The sequence below is a fragment of the Siphateles boraxobius genome, unplaced genomic scaffold (genome assembly GCF_051911475.1).
Source record: "Siphateles boraxobius isolate OS27281-9 unplaced genomic scaffold, OSU_SipBor_1 5, whole genome shotgun sequence".
NCBI lineage: Eukaryota > Metazoa > Chordata > Actinopteri > Cypriniformes > Leuciscidae > Siphateles > Siphateles boraxobius.
In genome coordinates this window covers 16,359,999-16,383,485 of record NW_027509141.1, presented here as the reverse complement: position 1 = coordinate 16,383,485, position 23,487 = coordinate 16,359,999, and the positions used below count along the sequence as shown (strand labels likewise).

The 23,487-nt window shown below is 38.5% G+C and overlaps 1 protein-coding gene across 3 annotated transcripts; it reads left to right on the top strand.

The window, feature by feature from the left end:
• Nucleotides 1-3,626: 3,626 nt before the first annotated feature.
• On the top strand, nucleotides 3,627-23,487 carry abcb11b (ATP-binding cassette, sub-family B (MDR/TAP), member 11b). 3 transcript variants are annotated; one of them, XM_077202872.1, is made up of 29 exons: nucleotides 3,627-3,813; nucleotides 3,910-4,003; nucleotides 4,096-4,114; nucleotides 4,219-4,239; nucleotides 4,327-4,381; nucleotides 6,138-6,382; nucleotides 6,769-6,856; nucleotides 7,000-7,133; nucleotides 7,383-7,554; nucleotides 9,033-9,157; nucleotides 9,283-9,457; nucleotides 9,592-9,705; nucleotides 10,490-10,600; nucleotides 10,687-10,812; nucleotides 10,895-11,098; nucleotides 11,877-12,047; nucleotides 12,129-12,330; nucleotides 13,021-13,102; nucleotides 14,811-14,940; nucleotides 15,018-15,185; nucleotides 15,262-15,366; nucleotides 19,373-19,534; nucleotides 19,639-19,842; nucleotides 19,940-20,181; nucleotides 20,257-20,413; nucleotides 21,865-22,062; nucleotides 22,172-22,378; nucleotides 22,786-22,932; nucleotides 23,025-23,487. In XM_077202872.1, the coding sequence occupies exons 2-29, from the start codon at nucleotides 3,928-3,930 to the stop codon at nucleotides 23,223-23,225; spliced, it is 4,041 nt and encodes a 1,346-aa protein (XP_077058987.1). In that variant the 5' UTR covers nucleotides 3,627-3,813; nucleotides 3,910-3,927; the 3' UTR covers nucleotides 23,226-23,487. The 3 variants fall into 3 exon arrangements, with proteins under 3 accessions (XP_077058987.1, XP_077058988.1, XP_077058989.1); XM_077202873.1 differs by lacking the exon at nucleotides 4,219-4,239; XM_077202874.1 differs by lacking the exons at nucleotides 4,096-4,114; nucleotides 4,219-4,239 and having other exon boundaries at nucleotides 3,910-4,022.

Here is a 23,487-nt window from a genome sequence, read left to right as displayed (position 1 = left end):
GAATATCAAAATCAACTGCTGGCGGTAGCATTGTTCTGGAAGCAGACACACTCTGTCAGTTTAAATCTAGACTAAAACACATCTCTTTAACCATGGCATACACATAACACATGATCAATTTTTATAATTCAAATCATGTAAAATTGATTATTAGGCTGCATAAATTAGGTTAGCCGGAACCAGGAATACTTCCCATAACACCTGATGTACTCGTCACATCATAAGAGCGATGGGATCTGCGCTAATATTAGTCTCTCTGTTTATCACGAGGTTTACCGCAATCAGCGGATCAGGGCTGTATCCAGATCAGAAGAAGGACCTGCGCCTGGACACGACCACAACACTTCCCTGAAGTGTCAGCAGAGACCGTATCAACTAGACTATCCATTGTGAAGGCCTCACCGACACGGCAAGGTTTTTTTCCCCTGTAGAGATGAAAACGTTATAAAAATTATTTCCCATTCACACAGATCTGCGGAAAAAACTAAAAACGTTGTATTATGCATGCAAGTACTTCGACCCAGCCCTGAATCATCTGTGCCCTCATCACCGCTGGTCCTACCCAGCATAAAGATGGTTTTATCACCCTGTACGGACATGGTTATCATCGCTGACCCCTCCCTTATCCACTGCAAAAGTCTTCAGCCCCACCTCAGGTTCCTTCAGCTCCTCATCTTCTCCCCTAATGCCTTTCTGTATGGATAAGCCTCTGGTCTTGCGGTCGCTAGCTTAGCCCTGGCATGTTACTCCACCTCGGCCCGTCGACCTGCCGGCTCCCCCTAGGCGCCTCTCTCCTTCTGCTCCACCAGAGACCTCCGGCCTTACGGCTCCACCAGGCTTCATCGTCCCTCCGACTCCACCTTGGTCAGGCGTCACCCTGCCTGCGCCATGGACTAGTGAGCCATCCACTGCGCTCTGTCTCTCCACCCCTTCGGCCCCTGCAGGCTCCGCCTTTCCTCTGCCTCTTCCTCAGTCCTCAGCTACTCTGGCTCCACCTCGGATGCTCGTTGCTGTGGCTCCGCCTCGGCCTCCAGGACAATCGTGTCGGCCGGTCCCATCTGCTCTCCGTCTTTGCCCTGGGCTCCACCTCCGTCAGCTTCTTCTCTGTCTGTCTTCCCCCGGATGTCATCAGCTAAGACTTCATCTTGACTCCTCCCTCCATCGACTCCTACATAGGCTTTCATCCTGGCTGTGCTTTGGGTCACCACCTGCCCACTCCCATCTTTGCTTCCCTGGATGCTACCACCCTTATCTTCACCCTGGTTCCTTTCACCGGGGTTTCCTCCTTCACCAACCCTTTGTCCCCTGATCCACTTCCTCGGCCTTTTTCAGCATGAGGCAACTCCTTCCCGGAGGGGGCGTCCTGTAACATTTGTTTTTAGTTAGTTTCATTTTCATGAACTTAGTTTGTATTCCCCAATTTCATGTATTTCCTTTGTTCTAGTTTCCCACCATTATCGGTTATCAATGGCGATAAATTTAACGAGCACAGCTGTCTTCAACATGACTTTTGTTTAATAAATAGCTACTTTATTTTGTGAATATAACCATCTTCATTGGACCTGAAGCATGGCACACACAGGGAATTCTGGAAGTGCCATTTTACAGCTTTTCACTGTGAATAAGATGGATTGTTCTTTTTACTGCAAAAAAAGGCACTTTAACAGTATTTAATTGTTAAATTACATGAAATGTAAGGTTAGAATAAAATTCTTTTATTTCAGTTTAGTTTATTTGCACAATTTAAAATACATAAAATAAAAAGCAAGAAAATTGATGATACTATTTTGGGAGATGCAGAAAACCCAAAAGGGCTTGTTTAATAAAAAAAAGAGTTTAACTCTAAAAAGAGTTAAATTAACATGATGTATATGTTAATAACATGTGAAAAAAAATGCACACCAGAAACAAACAATATAAGGTACATAAAGAAATTTAAAAGGCAGCAATAAAATGATCTTTTAAACCTGTTTTATAATATACTAAAGAAGAATATGTTTTGCCAGATGGTATAAACTCCACTTAGCATGATTACACAAACTAACATGTCAAATTCTTTAATTCCCCTAAATTTACTTTAGTTCCCCTTTCTGTGGAAATAAACTACAAGGTGTTTTGGAACTATTCAGTTCACAAAGTGTAATTTAGATCCCAAATGTAACCCATCTGCATTTTACACACATTTTAGTAGAGTTACTTTTGCCCTATACAGACTTTAGAGTCATTTTTGGTTCAGTGAAAGTACATCAATCCAGCATGCAAGTGCATAAGGAAACAAGCTAATTTTATAAAAAATAAAAATAAAAAAAAACTCAAGTAATTTTGTTCTTATTTTAAACATTCTTTAGAATTTTGACTTGAATTGACTTTCGAATGATTTAAAAGATTTGAAAACTCATTGTTTGATTTTTATGATTATTTTAAGAGTGCAGTAAAGAATAGAGTTTATCAGGTCGATCACATATAGAGTGTTGACCGTATTAATCTGAGTGTGGAATGAGGCAGCGCTACCGAATGATCTGACCTCTGAGTTTATGATTCAGTTCTGTCTGTGTATTTGGTTTCTGTGTAGCGCGCACTCATGCTTGTTCTGCCGTAATACAACTAAATATTTTACAACGAAATTTGTAATATCTCCCTGACCACAACATAGATGGGTGTTTCATTTACTTAAAATGAAATTATTTTTATTGGTCATGTATAGGCTACATCGGAGTACTTTATAAAAGTGTTTTATAAAATGGTGTAGATCAGTACCTTTCAAACTTGTTGATTCTGCAGTGCATGATGGGTTACCCCCGTGTCCTGTGCCTGCAGAACGGAAACATGCCGAGGTGAATGACCTCGCAAGCTTTTACCTTGATTCAGAAACAGTTCTCCGAATGCATCTGAATCTTTAGACATCTCCCATATCTCAGGCCTGTCAAATATTCAAGTACAGTCATTCAATCATGGCTTATTTCACATAAAGCGACTGCATGACAAATGGCCACCCTATTGGATGCTGCTGAAAAATTTGTAACAACTTGAAAATCAAGCGTTTAATGTTGTTTATATGTCTACGTGGTGTTTTTAATATGCTTTAAGGCAAACCATGTGCAAATTCATAAGTCAACACCATTGCTGATTTTCTTTTTAAAACTGCAGTGAACCAAAGACAGTCTCAAAAACACGGTTTGAAATCGCTGGTGTTTCTGACGTAACAAACTTCCTTTTAACCAATCAGGTCAACGCGTGATCGTCAATGAGTCAATCTCTAAACTGGTGTGAGTGAGTGGAGGCGGGGCTAATCTGCATATTCATAGAACAGCGTATAGGTTGTAGAGTTACATTCAAGCTATTTTAAGGCTTGAAGAATTTATTCAAGGAAAAAAGCATTTAAATATGTTATTTTGGTGATCAAAGATGAGTTTTAGGGGGTTAAAATTATTGACTACAGGAGGTCTTTAATGAGATTTTGAGTATGAATGTCAGTATCATAATAATCATATTGTGAGCACATGTGCCTGAATTGATTTTTTTGGGACGATTATCTCATGTCAGTGTTTGTATACGGAGGTCATTCACCCTCCCTGACAGAACAAACCTGCCGGACAGTTACCTCACCTGAGCCAAACCGACCTAGACATTTAACTACAAACACATACTGCTGGCAACAATCGAGAGATTCACAACCGACACGTTCCTGGAGCTTAAAAGGAGTATATCCAGACACTTGCTAAGAATATGATTGGATTTTAGGAGCATCCAAGGAAGAATTTTCACTGAAAAACTAAAAATTTCAGGAAAAGAGAGTAACTTTGGATCAGCCAGGTAAGTTTATACTGTTGGTTTGAAATCTGAAATGATACATTATGTTCCTCCGTGATGCAATTATCCTGAAGCATCAGTTTTCTAAATGGCATTAAGACAAGAACAGGCAGAACGATGCCAGGAACCGTAAAGCTGCGCAGCATCAAGAAGTTTGGACAGGAAAATGATGGTTATGAATTTTCAGATGAGGGTAAAGGATTTAAAGATTCGTTTTTTAAAACTATTCTCAAATCTATAGCACAATCCATTCAGACATGAATGAACATTTTGATTCTGTTACAGCGACAAATGGTGATTACATGTAAGTTCTTCTTTTTGTTTTCATCTACATTTGTTTATTTAAAATAAAGCATTAAGAATTGCTTATTTTAATTTTGTTTCTAAACTAAACTTGTTTTAATACAGGACAATGGGAAAGGATAAAAAGTAAGTCATCTTTTTCTCCTTTTCCTTGATGATGAAAGCTTGTTTTGTCACTTTTACATTGAGCACCACAAACTATTTCATTCACAGGTCTAAAGATGGCAAGAAAGAAGAATCGGCCATCCGCGTTGGCTTCTTTCAGCTGGTAATTCTTCTGAGATATATTATAACAATGAGAGGAATTCTGTTGTTATGGGTAATATGTTTTGTTATTATCCTGTTTGGGCAAAAAAAAAATTAGTGTTACATGGATGGACACCTGTTGCATAACGTACAGTTTATAATGACTGTAAGTGACTGATGTACATGATGTTAGTACTGCCAGTAAGGTCAACAGTTGATCAAAATTTTCATCCGAATATACACTGAGTACAAAAAAAAAGAAAGAAAGTTGCTTTTTGGATTAAATTGGGCACATGCTTAAGAGTTTATGATTGGATAATTATTGCAGTGATTGTTAAGTTTATAGCATGATATATGTTTGGCAACAGTTATTCTAACCTTAACTGATGGAGTGTGTAGCTTTTCATTTCTTAAACAACCATGCAGGAATACACATCATGGCCATATTACAGGATGACAAAGTCAAGATTATTTCGGCTCAAAATGTGAAAGAATGGTTGGAATGGAGGGAGCATGAAGAATCATTTGACAAGATCTTGATCAAAAATTGATGCACCTCTTGATGGAAATAAATGTGATGTTATTTCCATCAAGAGGTGCATCAATTTTTGGTCAAGATCTGATATCGGCAATGAGTCCAGCTCTCTGTAAAGTCTCCTCCAGCACATCCATGTATTTAAGGACTGGACTCTTGATTCTTCATGCTCCCTCACAACCATTCTTTCACATTTTTAGCCTGATGAATCTTGACTTTGTCATCCTGTAATATGGCCATGAAGTGTTTACCTGGTTGTTTAAGAAATAAAAAGCTACACACTCAAACAATTAGGCTTAGATTTGATTTCCATTACACGAGAGTAGATGTTAAAACTTCATGCTGATTTGTACTCTGCTTTCGCCAAGATAAGCACCAACTAAGACGTAGCTTTACAGTAACCTATGCTTCTCCATCCATTTACGATTCTTTCCATCTGGTGACGTGAATATCCTTCTGTCTGGTGTTAATAGTGTATTTGCGCGTCAGCACACACAACGGCTGCAACCACAGTGCGGTCCCCCCATAACAACCCTCTGGATTGAGCGGAGTAGGGAACATCTCTAGGGTCTTCAAGTGGGCACCTTCCGTCCTCAGTGTTTCGTCGACTAGCCCACGACACCTCAAGAGGGCTCGACAGTGACTCTAGCGTCCCAGAGTCACCCCCCTCCGTCCCCCACTCAACTCAGCCCAGCTTACTGACCTTTACATCCCTCTTGCTGCTGAGACCTAACCACAATCTCAATATCTCTCCGCAACCCAACCATACACGCCAACCCGTTTGACTGTCTAGAAACATAATAATCACTGCAATTATGATCCAATCACAGACACTTAAGCATTTGCGTAATCCAATCAGAAACTTTTTTTTGGCAGGTCAGTGTAATTTAGCTGTTCTGTACATTGTTTTGCAGTAGGCCAATTTTGTACAAACTAATACAAAAGAAGAAAGTTTTTACACTACTACATATTACCTAGGCCTACATAGAAATGTGTTTTGCATTTGATGAAAGTAGATTAAAACAGTGGGCAGTAACATACCTATATGTATATATCATTTGTGCTGTGGGGTAGGCTTACGGCGGTAAAAAATAACCACAAAAAATACTTCTTATCATAATAAAAAAATAACATGGCCTAAATGGGAACGAAGAGGTAAACATCTTACTGCAATTAAGTCCTTACTTTGATTATTAGAATTAACCACATTATTGCTGAACATGTAAATGGATTTCCCCTGCAGTTTCGCTTTGCCAGCTGCCGGGAGATCTGGATGATGATTTTTGGGAGCTTGTGTGCGATTGCTCACGGTTCAGCGCAGCCGCTGATGCTGCTCGTGTTTGGGATGCTGACGGACACCTTCATAGAGTATGACATCGAGCTCAATGAGCTTACTGACCCAGAGAAAGTATGTGTGAACAACACTATACAGTGGCGAAACCTGACACAAGAAGAAAACCTGGCACTGAACATGACCAGATCATGCGGGTGAGAATAAACAAAGCAGGGGTTTTCACTTATTTAATTTTTTCCCAATGAGGGATTCAATTTCTCTAAAATCAAATGCAGTTATTTATTTGAATGTATAAAGACTCATTTATATTGTGTGAGAAAATTAGTAAACGTGATGCTTCCAAACTGAAATTATTAGTCATTTTATTAAAGCCACAATAAATCATTGAAATTATTTACTTTGTATCAAGGGAACAGTGTATATTTTTTCTGTTCAATATTAGAAAAACATATTCAATCAAATCAAATGTATTTGTCTGGCTTTTTTTAAACGATAAATAAATATAATAAAACTTTCTACAGTTGAAAATTATTTCCTATTTCAAAAATGTATTTATTGATGGTGTGCTCTTCTGCTTCAGGCTATTAGACATTGAATATGAAATGACCAATTTCGCCTACTATTATGTAGGCATTGGTGCGGGGGTCTTCATTCTTGGATACTTGCAAGTGAGACTTTTCAACTAATTACTGTTGGTTCTTTCTTGTTTTGTAAATGTGCAATTTGAAGTTTGCAAAAAAACTTCAATAATGTGCATAATTTTTGCATGACCTTATTATAGTATCCATTAAAGGGTTTTCTCTCTTATCAGATCTCTCTGTGGATCACTGCAGCAGCACGACAGATTCAGATCATCAGGCAGATGTATTTCAGGAAGGTCATGAGGATGGAGATCGGTTGGTTTGACTGCACCTCTGTGGGAGAGCTCAACACACGCATGTCTGAGTAAGACCCATTCAAACACTTTCCAGAGCACAAATGCTAAATAAACAAGAGTTCCCTAACATAGTGTGTGTGTGTGTGTGTGTGTGTGTGTGTGTGTGTGTGTGTGTGTGTGTGTGTGTGTGTGTGTGTGTGTGTGTGTGTGTGTGTGTGTGTGTGTGTGTGTGTGTGTGTGTGTGTGTGTGTGTGTGTGTGTGTGTCTGTGTGTGTGTGTGTGTGTGTGTGTGTGTGTGTCATCTCATGTGATCCTAGTGACATCAACAAGATAAACGATGCCATTGCTGATCAGGTGGGGATCTTCATCCAGCGCTTCACTACATTCGTGTGTGGTTTCCTCATGGGTTTCGCAAAGGGCTGGAAACTAACGCTGGTCATCGTCTCAGTGTCTCCTCTGATTGGGGCTGGAGCAGGTCTCATGGCTCTGGTGAGAAAAGAAAATTCATCAGGCCTTTTTTTCATAAATAAGATTTCATGCATTTCACACATACGATCAACAGATAATTTATTATACCATGTTGTAAATGCACATTTTTAAGTAGAAGGTTCCATGTTGTTTTCGTGCATGTACCTTTAAATACAAATGAGCTGCTGCTTTCCAGAAGAGGGCGGAGTCGCTACAGCTTGTGCCTCTGATACTCTGCCAAAAACAACATCTGTTTGGTTTTGATTATCATCTCTATCACGGTCACGCTCACGTGACATTGCAGTTCTTCATCATCATGAAAGTTTATTATCTGCATGCCAAATCAGTCTAAACTTTGTCGGTTATGTCAGTGAACGTAAACAGCAAGCAAAGAAATTGCATGTGAATATTAGATCTCTGTATTAAAGTGAAAGCAGGATAATATACAGTACCTACTCATAGTACCTAGTTATATGCTCTTATATGAATCAAACAACAATAGGAAAACAGAAAACCACTCACTGCACTTGATTGAATAACTTTAGTATCTTTAATAAGAATACATTTCTTGAATCCTGCTCTGGCGAGGAGATAAACATGTCGGACTGTGTACAGCTCACTCAGGGTGGGGCTATGCTAATAGGGCAGAGTCAGTTGCGGGCGGTGCCTAAACATTTGTCTTGTCACATCGCAATTGCATAGAAACTGCAAACAGCTTGTTCTGAGACGCTGCTTATGGTTTATGGGCATAAAAAAAATGCTGAGTGGCTAGTAACTTTGGAAAACCCCTAGCCACAGTGGCTGGTAAGCAAAAAAGCTAATGTCAAGCCCTACACACCACCATATCAAAAATGCGCATTTTGAAGCTGTTATGTTTATTTTATAATACTTATTTTTCTGATAAGTAATTAGATAAGACCAAGTATCTCATAAATTGAAAAAATTCATTATAAAACCCTGTAAGAAAACGGTCAACTGGCAGGTTGGATTATTGCAAAAACCAAGATCTGTTATCTGAAAAGTTTAGATACTTACACATTTAGTCTATTAAGATGAACACAACTTTTATGAATTTTGAAGCCTATGCTGTCGCCAGAAGTAAAAAGCTAATTGGCTATAAACAAACTACTTGCGACTTCAACGTCAACATCACTAAGCTTCCGACAGCTCTTTCAGGTTTTACCTAAAAACATTTTCCCAGAAAGTTTGAGTTACAATAGTTATTATAATAGTAATTATAAGCATAAAGAAGCTGTAAAAGCGAACTGAGTTTACCAGTTCAACGTGATGACGTTTAATCTCCTCGACAGCCTCTGTAGTCCCATTTAGCCCCTTGTTATCAACCGTCTTTTTCAAGACATGCAACAGCTTCAAAAATCACGAGTAGGGTATGTATTTTATGTCGACATGATGTGCATGGATAGACACTATTATACAAACTGTTGTATAAAGTTAATTACAATATTTTACACTTGTTTTGATTGCTTGTGCTTTTCTAGTTTGTGGCAAAACTGACGGGAATGGAGCTGCAGGCGTACGCTAAAGCAGGTGCTGTGGCAGATGAGGTTTTGTCTTCTGTTCGTACTGTGGCAGCATTCGGTGGCGAGAAAAAAGAAGTGGACAGGTAACTAACCATCATCTTTACTTCACTGAGTTTCACTGCACTGTAATCAGAAATGTACTGACTGTGTTATTTCCTCTGAACTGAGACCATCATTTAACACTCTTTACACGTTGTATTTTCTGCAGGTATGACCGTAATCTGATCTCTGCCCAGCGATGGGGCATCCGGAAAGGTCTGATCATGGGGTTTTTCACAGGGTACTTGTGGTTCATCATCTTCCTGTGTTACGCACTAGCTTTCTGGTATGGGTCCAGTTTAGTAGTGGACACACAAGAGTACAGTCCAGGGACTTTACTACAGGTACACACACATAATCTCTTGGAAGGACATGAAAAAGAACCCACACATCAAGGTTCATTTTGTTATTCACATTACAGATGTGGCCGGAAAGGCAGAACGCAGATATTTTTTTGATGTCACGTTATGTTTTGCAGGTATTTTTCGGAGTGCTTATTGCTGCGCTGAATTTGGGCCAGGCGTCTCCTTGTCTGGAGGCTTTTGCTGCTGGAAGAGGAGCCGCCACCATTATCTTTGAGACCATAGACCGCGTAAGAACCCTGCGGACCACGGACATCACAAAAATCACATGAAAGGACTAATATTTGTCTCAAATCCAGTGTTGTTATTGTTAACTAAAAATTTAAAAATTTAAAAAATGTTGTTAATTAAAATAAAGCTGAATCAAAATAAAATATAAATGTTAGATGAAAACTTGAACTTTAAAAAACTTTAAATGAATCTTAAAACGATCTTAAAACTTATTGAAATGAAATAAGTTGAATTACTTAAATTGCTAAAAACTAAAATATAGTAAATAGAAATTAAAGCTAAATAGAAATATAAAAATACAATAATAGATCAAAATGATGAAAACCAAAGATTCAACATCTAATTTAAACCTGTAAATAAACCCGATTTTGATTAAAGTGATGTAAAATGAATAAGAAAATTTACGTTTTTGATTAATATAATTTTTATTAGTTTTTATTTTTAAGTGAAATTTCATTTTATTTTTATTCTGAACTCACTTTAATTGTTATGCTGAAAATATTTGTTAAATGAAATTGAATTGAATCATTTGATCAAATCTACTTTGGACCAGTTGTCTACAGAAGGATGTCAATCCCATGAGTACCGAAAATATGATCTTACATGGATGGCAAATGAGTGTTAAAGCCCTCTGTGCAGGATTTTAGTAAGTGTAGAAAAATGCACAGAATGAAAAAGCCCAGCAAGCTCAAAGCAGGTGCCAGTCAGAAGAAAATCATCTATCTGAGACAGTCCGACACCTTCTCGAGTGATGGGTTGACAGGAATATTGTCTCCTTTTCAGGAACCAGAGATCGATTGTCTCTCTGAGGCTGGATATAAGTTAGACAAAGTGAAAGGAGATCTGGAGTTTCATAACGTAACTTTTCATTACCCATCTCGACCTGAAGTGAAGGTAAAGTTGAAATGTACACCAGCACCAGTACCAGCTTTCTGCTGAGTTCCTACTTTAGATGAACTCTGCTCTCCTCCTTCTCACAGATCCTCAATCAGCTTAATCTGCAGGTTAAGTCAGGAGAGACAACAGCGTTTGTGGGTCCCAGTGGTGCTGGCAAGAGCACCGCGATCCAGCTCATTCAGCGATTCTATGACCCCAAAGAAGGGATGGTAAAGAAACATCTCTTTTACATGCTGCAGTATTTTTGGTGAACATCATTCAGATATCCTTGTAAGTATTCTTTCACTCCAGGTTATGTTGGATGGTCATGACATCAGGGGCCTGAACATCCAGTGGCTGCGTTCTCTGATTGGAATTGTGGAGCAGGAGCCCGTTCTGTTTGCGACCACCATTGCTGAGAACATTCGATATGGGCGTCCTGGAGTCTCGAACGACGACATCATCACAGCAGCCAAAGAGGCCAATGCCTATAACTTCATCATGGATTTACCACAGGCAGGAGACCACCAAATATGAACAACATACATAGACATCATAATTAATGACCATCTTGGTCTCTATATTATATTATTATCCATCCATCTCCATAAAACTTAACCTCTGTAGGGTCACGGGAGGCCTAGAGCCTATCCCAGTTATATTATATTATATCATATTATATTATTATCTTTTTGTTTCAAATATTTAAAAATCCTGAAGGTTTCTGTTTATTTTTTAGGTTTAAATTACATTTGAATCCCTCCTTTAAACCCCATTTTATACTACCCTTCAAAACTTTGGGGTCAGTAAGATATGTATTTAAAGAAATTAATACTTTTAATCAGGAAAGATGCATTCAATTGTTTAAAAGTGACAAACAGACATTTGTAATGTTACAAAAGATTCCAATTTCAAATAAATGCTGTTTTTTTTACTTTCTATTCATCAAAGAATCCCGAAAAATATCACATTTTCACAATTTTTAACATCATATTAGAATGATTTCTGAAGGATCATGTGACACTGAAAACTGGAGTAATGATGCTGAATATTCAGCTTTGTCATCACAGGAATAAATTACATTTTAATATATTAACAAAAATATAAAACGGTTTCAAATTTTAATAATATTTCAGAACATTATTGTTTTATTAATCAAATAAATGCGGGATTGGTTAGCATAAAAGATTTCTTTCAAAAAAATTAAACAAATTCTTACTGACCCCAAACCTTTGAAAGATAGTGTATAATATAGTAAATATGTTTCTTAAACTTTTTGATCTTTTCTTTGTAGAAATTTGACACTTCAGTAGGTGAGGGTGGTGGCCAAATGAGTGGCGGGCAGAAACAGAGAATCGCAATAGCCCGGGCACTTGTGAGGAATCCCAGAATCCTCCTGCTTGACATGGCCACATCAGCTCTGGACAATGAGAGTGAAGCTGTCGTACAGGAGGCTTTGGACAAGGTCAGCAGTTACAAAAAGTGAATAAAATATTGTACATCGGAATCATTGAAAAGTTAAACAACCATCAATCCTCTGTTGAAGGTACGAATGGGTCGCACCACCATCTCCATCGCTCACCGTTTATCCACAATAAAGAATGCAGATGTGATCGTGGGATTCGAGCACGGCCGTGCCGTGGAACGAGGAAAACATGAGGAACTGCTGGATAGAAAGGGCGTCTACTTCACCTTGGTCACTCTTCAGAGCCAGGGAGACAAAGCCCTCAATCAAAAAGCCCAACAGGGTAACACACTCTCTCTCTACTACTGTTAGTACTCTGTACTAAGATCAGTTCACATGATTAGTGTCAATGTTCTCCGATGCATTGAACTCTGTGGAGCAAAGCATGAACTGCGACATGGTACTCAAAGTTCACGTTATTTTAACTTTGAACCCATTGCCACCGACCTGAAAAACATATTTGTACTTGTTGTCAATGTCTCTGTTATTTTTCTCATTATTTTTTCTCTCAAATCTTTTGGAGTAAAAAGCAAAAGATCATCTTGAATACCTCATAATAACTTTTTATTAATTTATATGAACACTGAACAGTGTAATCAGAATATGATTTATGCACTATTATACAAATTTTGAATTATCTTTTATTTATATAAATTTAGTTTTCATTTTAGATGTACAGGTAATAGTATTTTTTCATATGCTTTTGTCATTTTTATAAGTTTTTATATTTCTTATATTTTTATATCCAATATATATCTTATTTTTATATTTTATATTTTCTTTATTGTCTTTTCTTTATTATTTTTAATTTATTTTGATTTCAATTTCAGTTTTAGTAATTTTTGAACTTTTTTATTTCAGTTTAGTAGCCAAGGCAACATTCAAATTTTTTGAATTCAGTTTTTCACTGAAATTAACGAACATGATTTGAAGTGAATGTTATTCTATTCTTTCTGTCTATCACTCTTCTCAGAAATGGAGGAAGCTGAAAGTATTGATCCTGATGCAGAGAGAAAGAGTCTCAACAGGGCAGGAAGCTATCGAGCTAGCTTGAGGTAAAAATGGTGAAAAACGTTATTGCTCAAGCTTTTTTTAAAGAATGCTCAAGCTTCGTTAAAACCCTGCCTAGTTAGCGTTCTTACATGAACCAAGAGACTTAACTAATGATCAGTTGATTCCAGTAGAATTTGATGGTATGTTGCAAACCTAATAATCAAAAAATGTAAAGTGGCCAGATTTTTTAAATGGAAACTGGGTTCACTTCATATTTCAGTGGTCAAAATGTCATTTGCTATGTTTTCATCCTATTATTATGCTCATTTTGGGATATTGCATGAAAAATTATGGATGGAAACACCAAGATGTGCATAAATTCTAAAAATCCATATAAAAAACGGGAACGTCAATTGGGGTGGTTCATTTTTTTATTCGATAAGACGTGCATAAAAGACGTGCATTCCCTCAACAGTGGATGTGATTGGGTAACTGGACTAACCAGTGGACCAATTTCATTGCACTGTATTTCAATTCTGAAATGCCTGAGCCAAAGTCTGTCATCAGAATGATAGGGTATAATGAGCTCCCAGAAGCGTCTCACATGACTGTGTTCCAATAGATCTGAACGCAAGACAACATGATTGTCTTTATCGTTTATTGTGTTTTGCGCGCTCTGAGACGCAAGTCATTTATAATATGAAAAAAAGAGCGCTACAGTGGCTTTCCTGATTGGAGCAACTTCCATTTTTATTACAGATATAATGCACAGTTCATACTAACTATAATGTGACCTTGGATCACAAAACCAGTCACATGTCACACGGGTATATTTGTGGCAATAGGCAACAAAACATTGTATAGGTCAAAATTATCTATTTTACTTTTATGCCAAAAATCATAAGGCTATTAAGTAAAGATCTTGTTCCATGAAGATATTTAGTAAATTTCTGTTGTGGCAAAAATCCTGTTAAACATCATCACTTGTAAGAGACACATCGCGTAAGAGACACTCAGAGTCAAATTAATAAAAAAGAAAAGTATTTATTCTTGCAAGAATAGGTTCAGTCTAGTACACAGAAGTTACACTGTGCAAGAGAGTGACCCCCAACAGGAAGATATGAGCCTTTATACTGTTTTCAAGGTTCCTCCTCACCCGCTGCACCTTTCACCCACCCAGATAAGGTCCTTACTGCTGTTCAGTTTCTACTTAAAGACACAAACTGGTACTGAAATAAGCTGGCCAAAACTGACCGTCCCTAAGGTCAGAGGTCCTGTCCCATATGTTCCTGAAACTTCACACACAAGCATGTACACACATATACTTTTATACATTGAAAAGGTTCTTTCTCTTATGATACCTGTTTGGGATCAATGACTATTAAAATTTCTACTACATTTCCTACCATTAATATATAAAACATTTATTTTTGTGAGTGAATGCAGCACAATCGTGAACATAAATGGACAAGTTTAAAGGCGATTTTCTCAATGTTTCGATTTTTTTGCATCCTCAGATTCCACATTTTCAGATAGTTGTATCTCGGCCAAATATTGTCCTATCCTAACAAACCATACATTAATGGAAAGCTTATTTTTGTGGTCCAGGGTCACATATGTTTAAATGCCTAAAAACATTACTGAAGTAGGCAGCTCCAATGGTAATACCGTGGTCAGTGCCTTAAAGTATGTAAATACCATTAGAATAAACATTTTATATTATAGTTTTTCACGTTTTCTACCTTTCTCTCTCTTTTACTATATCTGCAGGGCTTCTATTCACCAAAGATCTCGATCACAGCTGTCGAATGTTGTACCTGAATCCTCAGTGGCCATCGCTGGAGAGCTAGGCCCTCGCTCATACTCTGAAACCTGCGTTCCTCAGGAGTTCATGGAAAAGGTTAGATCTCTTCACCTCCATGGGCCTGACATATCTCGCAAACATCTCATGTATGTGCATACTGTATGTGTATATAGAGCAGCCTTCTTGAGGATGATATAGAGGTGGTGGAACCAGCTCCAGTGACTCGTATTCTGAAATATAACGCTCCCGAATGGCCCTACATGCTCTTTGGAAGCTTTGGAGCTGCTGTGAATGGAGGGGTGAACCCAGTCTACTCTCTCCTCTTCAGCCAAATCCTGGCGGTGAGGTTTCTGCCTGCTATTCTCCTCTATGTGTTTTCTGTGAGCATGGCTTTCAACTCTTTCTTTTTACTTGCAGACATTCTCGATGTCTGATCCTGTTGAACAACGGAGGGAAATTAATGGCATCTGTCTGTTCTTTGTATTTGTTGGTTTGGTTTCGTTTTTCACACAAGTGTTACAGGTTTGTCTTCATATTAAGCCTTTTCATTATATTGTAAAGATATTGTAAACTATTACAGATAGACCCAAAATTCTATGCATTATAGCATCGCTTTGGTGTTAACAAACCTCAAAGGGGCGATAGTGTTACTTTCAAGTGCCTGGGCCGGTAAACCAGTGGCTGCGTCCGAAAGCTTAAAAATCCAAGATAGGACGACATTGAGACCTCACTTCCTGTCTCCTGAAATACCTTCATCTGATCGATTTGTTTTAAAAGCAGCATATCCTTCTCTGCCTTTGATATCCCAGAATCCTGTGCGTTCCATTCCGTTAAGTTATCATGTAATTGCCTGATAAGGCATCAAGCACTTCCTTATTTTGCCGAGTTAAAAGCGTTCCTGGGTCAACATATTTTGTTGATTCTGGAACAACATTCCTGTTCGAAAATTTAATCCTAAACATATCCATACCCCTAAATCTAACCCTAACTATAAGTTATCCCTAAAATCAGAGGGAAATGATGGGTCAGTAACACTTATGTAGAAGCATCTAACCCAGACAGCAACACAATGTCGGCCCAGACCCGACCCACATGGAATCCACACGTGCCAGATGTGGGCCGGATCTGAGCCGACACTTTGTTGCTGTCTGGGAACCCTGGTTATACACCTAAACTTGACATAAACTGTAAATATGTGCCTCAAATCAAATTGGTTGAATGGAATGCAACAAAGATGTTGATTCAGGAACATCTTGCACTTTGAGAAAAGTTTTCTTTAAGGCGGGTCCTGGGCTACCCCTCGAGAAAGCAAAAGGCTCTCCTGAGAATTAACATTTGAACTCTATCTTGCATATGTAACAGCAACATCCGAGGTGCAGACAGTGCAGCTCACACCTAACTTTTACAGTCTCCCCCTCTTCTCCTCCTCACCTAAAAAACTCACTAAAAACCTATGCAATGTGGTAAAATGGTCTCATTCTCTCAGCCATAATACAAAGCTCCAAGAAGTTCTAGAATATGAGAAATACGGTGTGCCCCTTAAAAGGTGTGCCCTCCCCCAGACCCTCCATTAAAACTACCTCCTGTGTAAATAAGTATTTTCTTTCACAGGCAACAAGAACCCATTCAATCACAAATTCTGATCCCACAGTTGTGAACCCCTCAACAGGGGACCAAAATCTTATTATAAAGACAAATACCACTATTTGGTAAGCATATTGAATTATCTGGGTTTATAAGGAAAATTGGCAAAAGGGTCAAAAGTCATGTTTCCCGTCTAAATTCTTATGCCCCTGTAAGCCTGTTTATTGGTCCAATGAGGGTTTCCAATAATACAGGTGAAGGTCTCTGCGTGTTACTGTCTTTTCTCGTGGCAAAGTATTTTTGGTTAAATGCAATACATTTTCTCATATGGATTTACTCGTTACTTCATCTGACTCCATAAATGAAAGGTTTTAATAATATCTGTGCCTCACTAAAAGTGAGCGAATGTTTGACTATTCCGTTTAACTCTTCAATGAAAACAATGTCAGAGTCAGTTAAAATAATCAAATGTAACAATTTATTATGTCAGGTAAATGTATCATGCCAATTTCATAATCAATTCAAAGATAATCGATACAAAACATCAAATGCTCTGGAATAGAGAGAAGATGCAAACCCGACTTTAAGAAATACATGAGGCTGAGAGGTCTTCCTCTCAGCCTCACGGACCGATCTGAAGTACAGAAAAGGCCCCGAGATCTCGCTGCGTTTCATTATATACCCAGACCTCATTTCAGATCTAAACATCATTCACAGTGGAAATTTACCTGCTAGTAACCATTTGCTAACAGTGAGACATTTGCATTCAGAGGTAGCACCTCTGGGTGTAGGGAGACCCTTTGTCTAGAGGCCAACACCTCCTTGTGTGCTAGTTATCCATAAAATCTCAAAAACCTTATTACCCTTTGTTTTACTTATTTGGAAATAGGACATTTGTACCAGTCGCACTGTGACATTTTAAATAATACTAAACATGAAAATACTCTGTGATAATCATTCACATTAAAACTACATTTTCTTGGGTGCATTCAGGTGGGGGTGAGGGGAGATGTAGATGAAGTTGGTTCGGAGGTGAGACTTTCGTCTCAATGGTGCATGAAGGCCAGTTCAAATGGTAATCTCCAGAGAGGTCCTTTTGTCCTCTCAGTGTCTGGTCACCCCCGAAACAGACTGTCTGGAATTCCCTAATTTATCAATTCTTACACCCCACTGGATGTTCGGTCACTAAACAGCGGTAATTGGCTATATACCTGAGATGGTCGCATTCACGCTTACACAATCAAAGATAGTTTTGTATAGCCCCCGTGGTTTTTGCATTCACTTGAATTTAAAGTAACGTATACCTTAGGCAGAGTTATGGCCAATACTACAGATATAAGTCGACCAACATTACTTCTCTTAATGTTTAATAGCTTTGGATTGGCCATGCCGTGGTTTCCCACGTACACTTATCTAAATTATGTTATATTAACAAAATTTGTGAGGAGCATGTTCAGATAATTAAACCTAATTAATCACACGTGGAGCACATTCGGATAATCAAACCTAATTAGACACGAGTGGAGTACACTCTGTTAATCAACCCAATCAACGAGTTAAGAGGTATATATATATACAGCAAACTTACCTCCGTTCGTTGACAGTTTAACAGCATCCCTCCACCACCCCATCTCCTCACTTCTAGTCCTAAATACACTTACAACAACGGGGGGAGTAGGCCTACTCTGGGTTTGGGAAAAAATTCCGAGCTCGGAGCCCACCCCCGGACAGCACGCCAAATGAGCATAATCTTTACTCTGTTTAATTGATGTAAGTGTGAACTCGTGAAAGTAACTTTAAATTAAAATAGAGGTAAGACACCCCCAGATTTAGGTTGGTCAAGCAGCATTTTTGCTGCCCTAAACGAAAATTCACTTCTTGTCTTTGCAAACCAAGTCTACACTTGAATTAGTGCCAAATATTAGTTGTCACTAATCTGATGCAGACTTGCGGTAACATACGAATCTGTTTAATCTACTTGGGAAAACAATTTCAGAGTCAGTCAGAATAAAATCAAATGTTTACAATTTATTGACCAGGTATTCGGACGCAGTGTCATGCACAATCCTATAGGATATATCCCTTCACATAATTCTGTTCTTCTTCCTAAATGCCTGATAAAAAAAAAATGTGCACGTTATCCTGATAAGTAGCTGATTATAAGAGCTCTTCTTAATGAGTTAGTGCTATGCTAAGCTGCAAGGTTAAACTGATAGCATTTTAATATAGGCTAACTAAAAACAAAGAAAGGAAAGGGACCATTTTAGCCTCAGTAGTATAATGTGTTATATTTGGCTGTTTAATTTAACCTTAATGTATAATTACCATATTTTAATGGCTTAAGCCAGGTATGCACACTGAATGATTTATGATAGCCCTTACGGATTGTTGCTTGTTAGATTGTAGACATGATCCCGCTGTAAGCCATGTCACACTGTAGGATCTCAGTTGTTTTTAATGTCAGACTGTACTACAGTCAAGACTCGTTAAAAAAGATTTGTTCAGAGTTTTACATCATCAAGCCGTGACTCGTACGGTGAACTGCATTACATGCGGGATTGAAATGGTGGCTATAAAAAACAAACACAATCTAGCGTTAAGGTAAAATTTGATTGCAATCATTATTAATTGGCATTAAAAGACCTAAAGTTTGTCTCAGGCGACCAAATCCTGTCCAACATCGTACAGCTATATTCTATAATATATTCTATAATATGCCCGCTAATTGCCCTTTTGACAACACTAACAATGCAGCTCATTTCGCATTTCTAATTACGCTCCGACACATTTCTGAAGGAAATGAAGAGTGAAATGATCTGATTTTGCTGTGTTCACGTATTTGTATAGTGCCTTGGGTCTTCGTTTGCTTTCAAAATATCTAGATAGTATTTATTACAGCTACTTCTTCTTTTTATTTCTTTCTATCTTTCTTTTTTTTCCCCAGGGCTATGCATTCTCTAAATCTGGGGAACTGCTGACACGTAGACTGAGGCGTCTGGGTTTTCAAGCAATGCTGGGGCAGGAGATCGGCTGGTTTGATGACCGCAGAAACAGCCCAGGTGCTTTAACCACAAGACTGGCCACTGATGCCTCACAAGTCCAGGGAGTAAGAAAAACATTTTGCTGATCCATTTTTCATTACAACTACGTGATCTGCGCCACATTTCAATCGAAACAATGCATAATTACAGTAAAAAACTCTCACTCCAGGCCACAGGTTCTCAGATCGGCATGATCGTGAATTCTTTGACCAACATCGGTGTGGCCATTATCATCTCCTTCTACTTCAGCTGGAAGCTCACTATGGTTATCCTGTGCTTTCTGCCCTTCCTGGCTCTCTCTGGAGGGTTTCAGGCTAAGATGCTAACCGGATTCGCCAAGCAGGACAAAGAGGCCATGGAGACAGCAGGACGGGTGAGCTCACGCTAGACTGGAGCATTGGTAAAATCCCCTACTCATCAGCTTCGGCATCAGGCTTTTTAATTGCCTCTGTGTCTGGTTCTGAGCGCAGATATCTGGTGAAGCTCTGAATAACATCCGCACCATTGCCGGCCTAGGAAAAGAGCGCAGTTTTGTGGAAATGTTCGACACGCAGCTGGAGGCCCCGTACCAGGCCGCGCTGAAGAAGGCTAATGTTTACGGTGCATGCTATGGGTTTTCCCAGTGTGTAGTCTTTATGGCGAACTCCGCCTCTTATCGATTCGGTGGATACCTGGTCTATCAAGAGGGACTACACTTCAGTATGGTTTTCAGGTGAGACAACAATGCCACAAAGTGTATTGCTGGTTTAGTAAATGTTCATAATTTGAAGAGGTTCTATCAATACAGGGTGATTTCAGCGATTGTAACCAGCGGCACAGCTCTCGGTCGAGCGTCTTCTTACACTCCAGACTACGCCAAAGCCAAGATCTCTGCCGCGCGATTCTTCAAGCTACTCGACCACATTCCCAAAATTAGCACCTACAGCAATGAAGGAGACAAATGGGTAATTCAGTTATCAATAACAACCATTTATGGACCGTATTATCTGGAATAAAGTCACACCATAAGTTGCACAGGGTCAAAATTGCATTGTTGAGTGAAAAAAACACAGATAAGTCATGCAACGTTTCATTTTATTAACAGGTATTTTACATTACGATGCGTAATGTAAAATACCTGTTAATAAAATGAAACGTTTACATATATTCTAAACACTATAAATATGTACTTTAGTTCCACCTCACACTCCACAACAAATCCTTCAAATTTAACAGAACAAGATTGAAAAATGTAAGTATAAATTATGGTAGCATTCTATAAAAGTTTATTATAAACAACAATCCTAAACAAATTTAAAGTAAAACTGATTTACAGGTGCGTGGGAAATGTGCCATTCAAATAAACTTGACATGCCTTATCTCGCGAACAAACAGACCACAGTAATCTCCAGTAGTTTAATTGACTTATTGCATTGACCAATATTTAATGTCATTGACCGAATTAGAAAAACATAAAAATAATTAATTATTTCTGTTTGAGGAAGAGTGAACGAGAGAGGGAAAATAAACGTTTATATATGTAGATAAATATCCGATAAAAAACTTGGGGAGAGAAACTAGAGATTCCACGTTTAGTCCTGTGGAATAACTCATGGAATATTGTTAGAAAATCAGCATTGATTGATCAGCGTGTGAAAAAATACAAAGCCGACATATGGCTTAATTCAAATTTATGGGCTGATATACCTCTCATTCAGGGGATTGTGATGGTACAAAATGTGACTCATATTCCGAACAATACAGTATATTTATCACAATATCTGTCATAAGGACTGAAATGTATTTGTCCTATTTCATTTAGAAATGTAGGAGATGAAAACAAAATGTTTCTAACATTAGATTTTAGTACTGCATTCTTTCTTGGCACAGCAATTTAAAAATCACCTGCCCTACACAAGCAGAAACACACAGTTCAGTCAGGACCACTATCGTCAAATACGATTGACAATTGGATTGGCGGTATGTTCCGTTCTGGGCGAGAACTCTCTGCGCATTCATGCAGCCTAGTATGGATAATGCAGGGAGAGCAGCAATAACCCTCTTTAGGGCAAACAGAACAGAACCAACATGAATGCATGCAATATCGTTAATTAAAGATTTTAAAGTACAACATGATTCGAGAATTTATTCTGATTCAAGGGGAAAACCAAATCCTGACTGAAGAGAGGAGGAGCTGGGGATGGAGGAGGGTAATTATCTCCTGAGAAACGCGATAGCTGCAGATAATACTGAAGGAGCTTATATATGTATACAGTGATAGGCTTCGTATTCCTATAGGTAGACGGGGATCAGCTGAGAGTCAGCTGATGCGAGCTTGACTAACGTGACCTGCCAGAACTAACACAATACTTGATTTTGACCGTCACATAACACTTTCTCTTTCTCTTTCTTTAAGGATAATTTTAAAGGGGATATTGAGTTTATAGACTGCAAGTTCACATACCCGTCCCGGCCAGATATTCAGGTTCTGAATGGTCTGAATGTGAGTGTTAAGCCGGGACAGACTTTGGCCTTTGTGGGCAGCAGCGGCTGTGGCAAGAGCACTAGCGTTCAACTATTGGAGAGATTCTATGATCCTAACGATGGACGTGTGGTAAGAAAACGGTTAAGATCTTTTACCAATATTTTGAATGGGGTTTTTGCTTTAAAATCTTTATTGAAACACTGAGTTTGTGATCTAATCATTGTTCTTTATCGATTAGCTCATTGATGGCCATGACTCTACTCGGGTCAATGTTGCTTTCCTGCGCTCTAAGATTGGGATCGTCTCTCAGGAGCCAATTTTGTTTGACTGCAGTATTGCAGAAAACATCCGCTATGGAGACAATGAGCGACAGCTCAGCATGGATGATGTCATCGCCGCAGCTAAGAAAGCCCAGCTGCATGACTTTGTCATGTCACTTCCTGAGGTGTTAGTTTTGGGAATCTTCGGATTACAAGGATTTAGAATTAATGCTGCATTCACTTTGTGTCGGAATCTACTTTAATTACAAAACGACAGCTCGGAGATTCTACTCTAAGCTGTTCACATCTTTAGATCAAAAAATTATCCATTTATGAAGTCATTTATTTATAAAGGACATACAACAGAAGTTGACCAAAAGTGCTGTACAAAATATATATTTTTAATATTACTAAAAAAGACATTTAAAGTAATAAGAAATTATAAGAGCAATAATAATGATAACAATATATATATATACCATGTTTTGTATCTGTTATTATAATAAATCCAAAATCCTATTAAAAATCTTTAATGGTTTCTTGTGTGACGAAAATGTTAATTGCTTGATTGTTTATTCCTCCCATCATGCAGAAATACGACACTAATGTTGGTTCCCAAGGTTCCCAGCTTTCCCGGGGTCAAAAGCAACGCATTGCTATAGCCAGGGCGATCATACGAGACCCCAAAATACTTCTACTGGACGAGGCCACCTCAGCACTGGACACAGAAAGTGAGAAGGTGAGTCAGAAAGCGCAAGTTTTAGAGGATTTTCATTGTTTGTTAGTCGTGTGAGAACTCATCCAGTCTATTTTCGTCCGTCTGTGTGCCAGACTGTACAGGAGGCTTTGGATAAAGCAAGAGAAGGCAGAACTTGTATCGTCATTGCTCACCGTCTGTCTACTATCCAGAACTCTGACATCATAGCTGTGATGTCTAGAGGATATGTTATCGAGAAGGGCGCACACGACTATCTCATGGGCCTGAAGGGGGCGTACTACAAACTCGTCACGACCGGAGCTCCAATCAGCTAATCTCACAGGAAAGGGTTTCATACATCCTTCTAGTGATAGATAGACAAGTATAATAATAAATCAGCTGATATTTGGCTGATTAACACACCTTCTTGACAGAAATATTTGTACTGAGTTTTGAGTAAATATTGTATAAAAAATTTATTTCAGTAGGCTAATACAATTACATATGTCACATATGTCGAGAAAAAAAAACTTAATCTAACAACACTGAATTCTGAAAACAGGAACTGTTTGTTGTATGCATTGCAAAATGGATGTA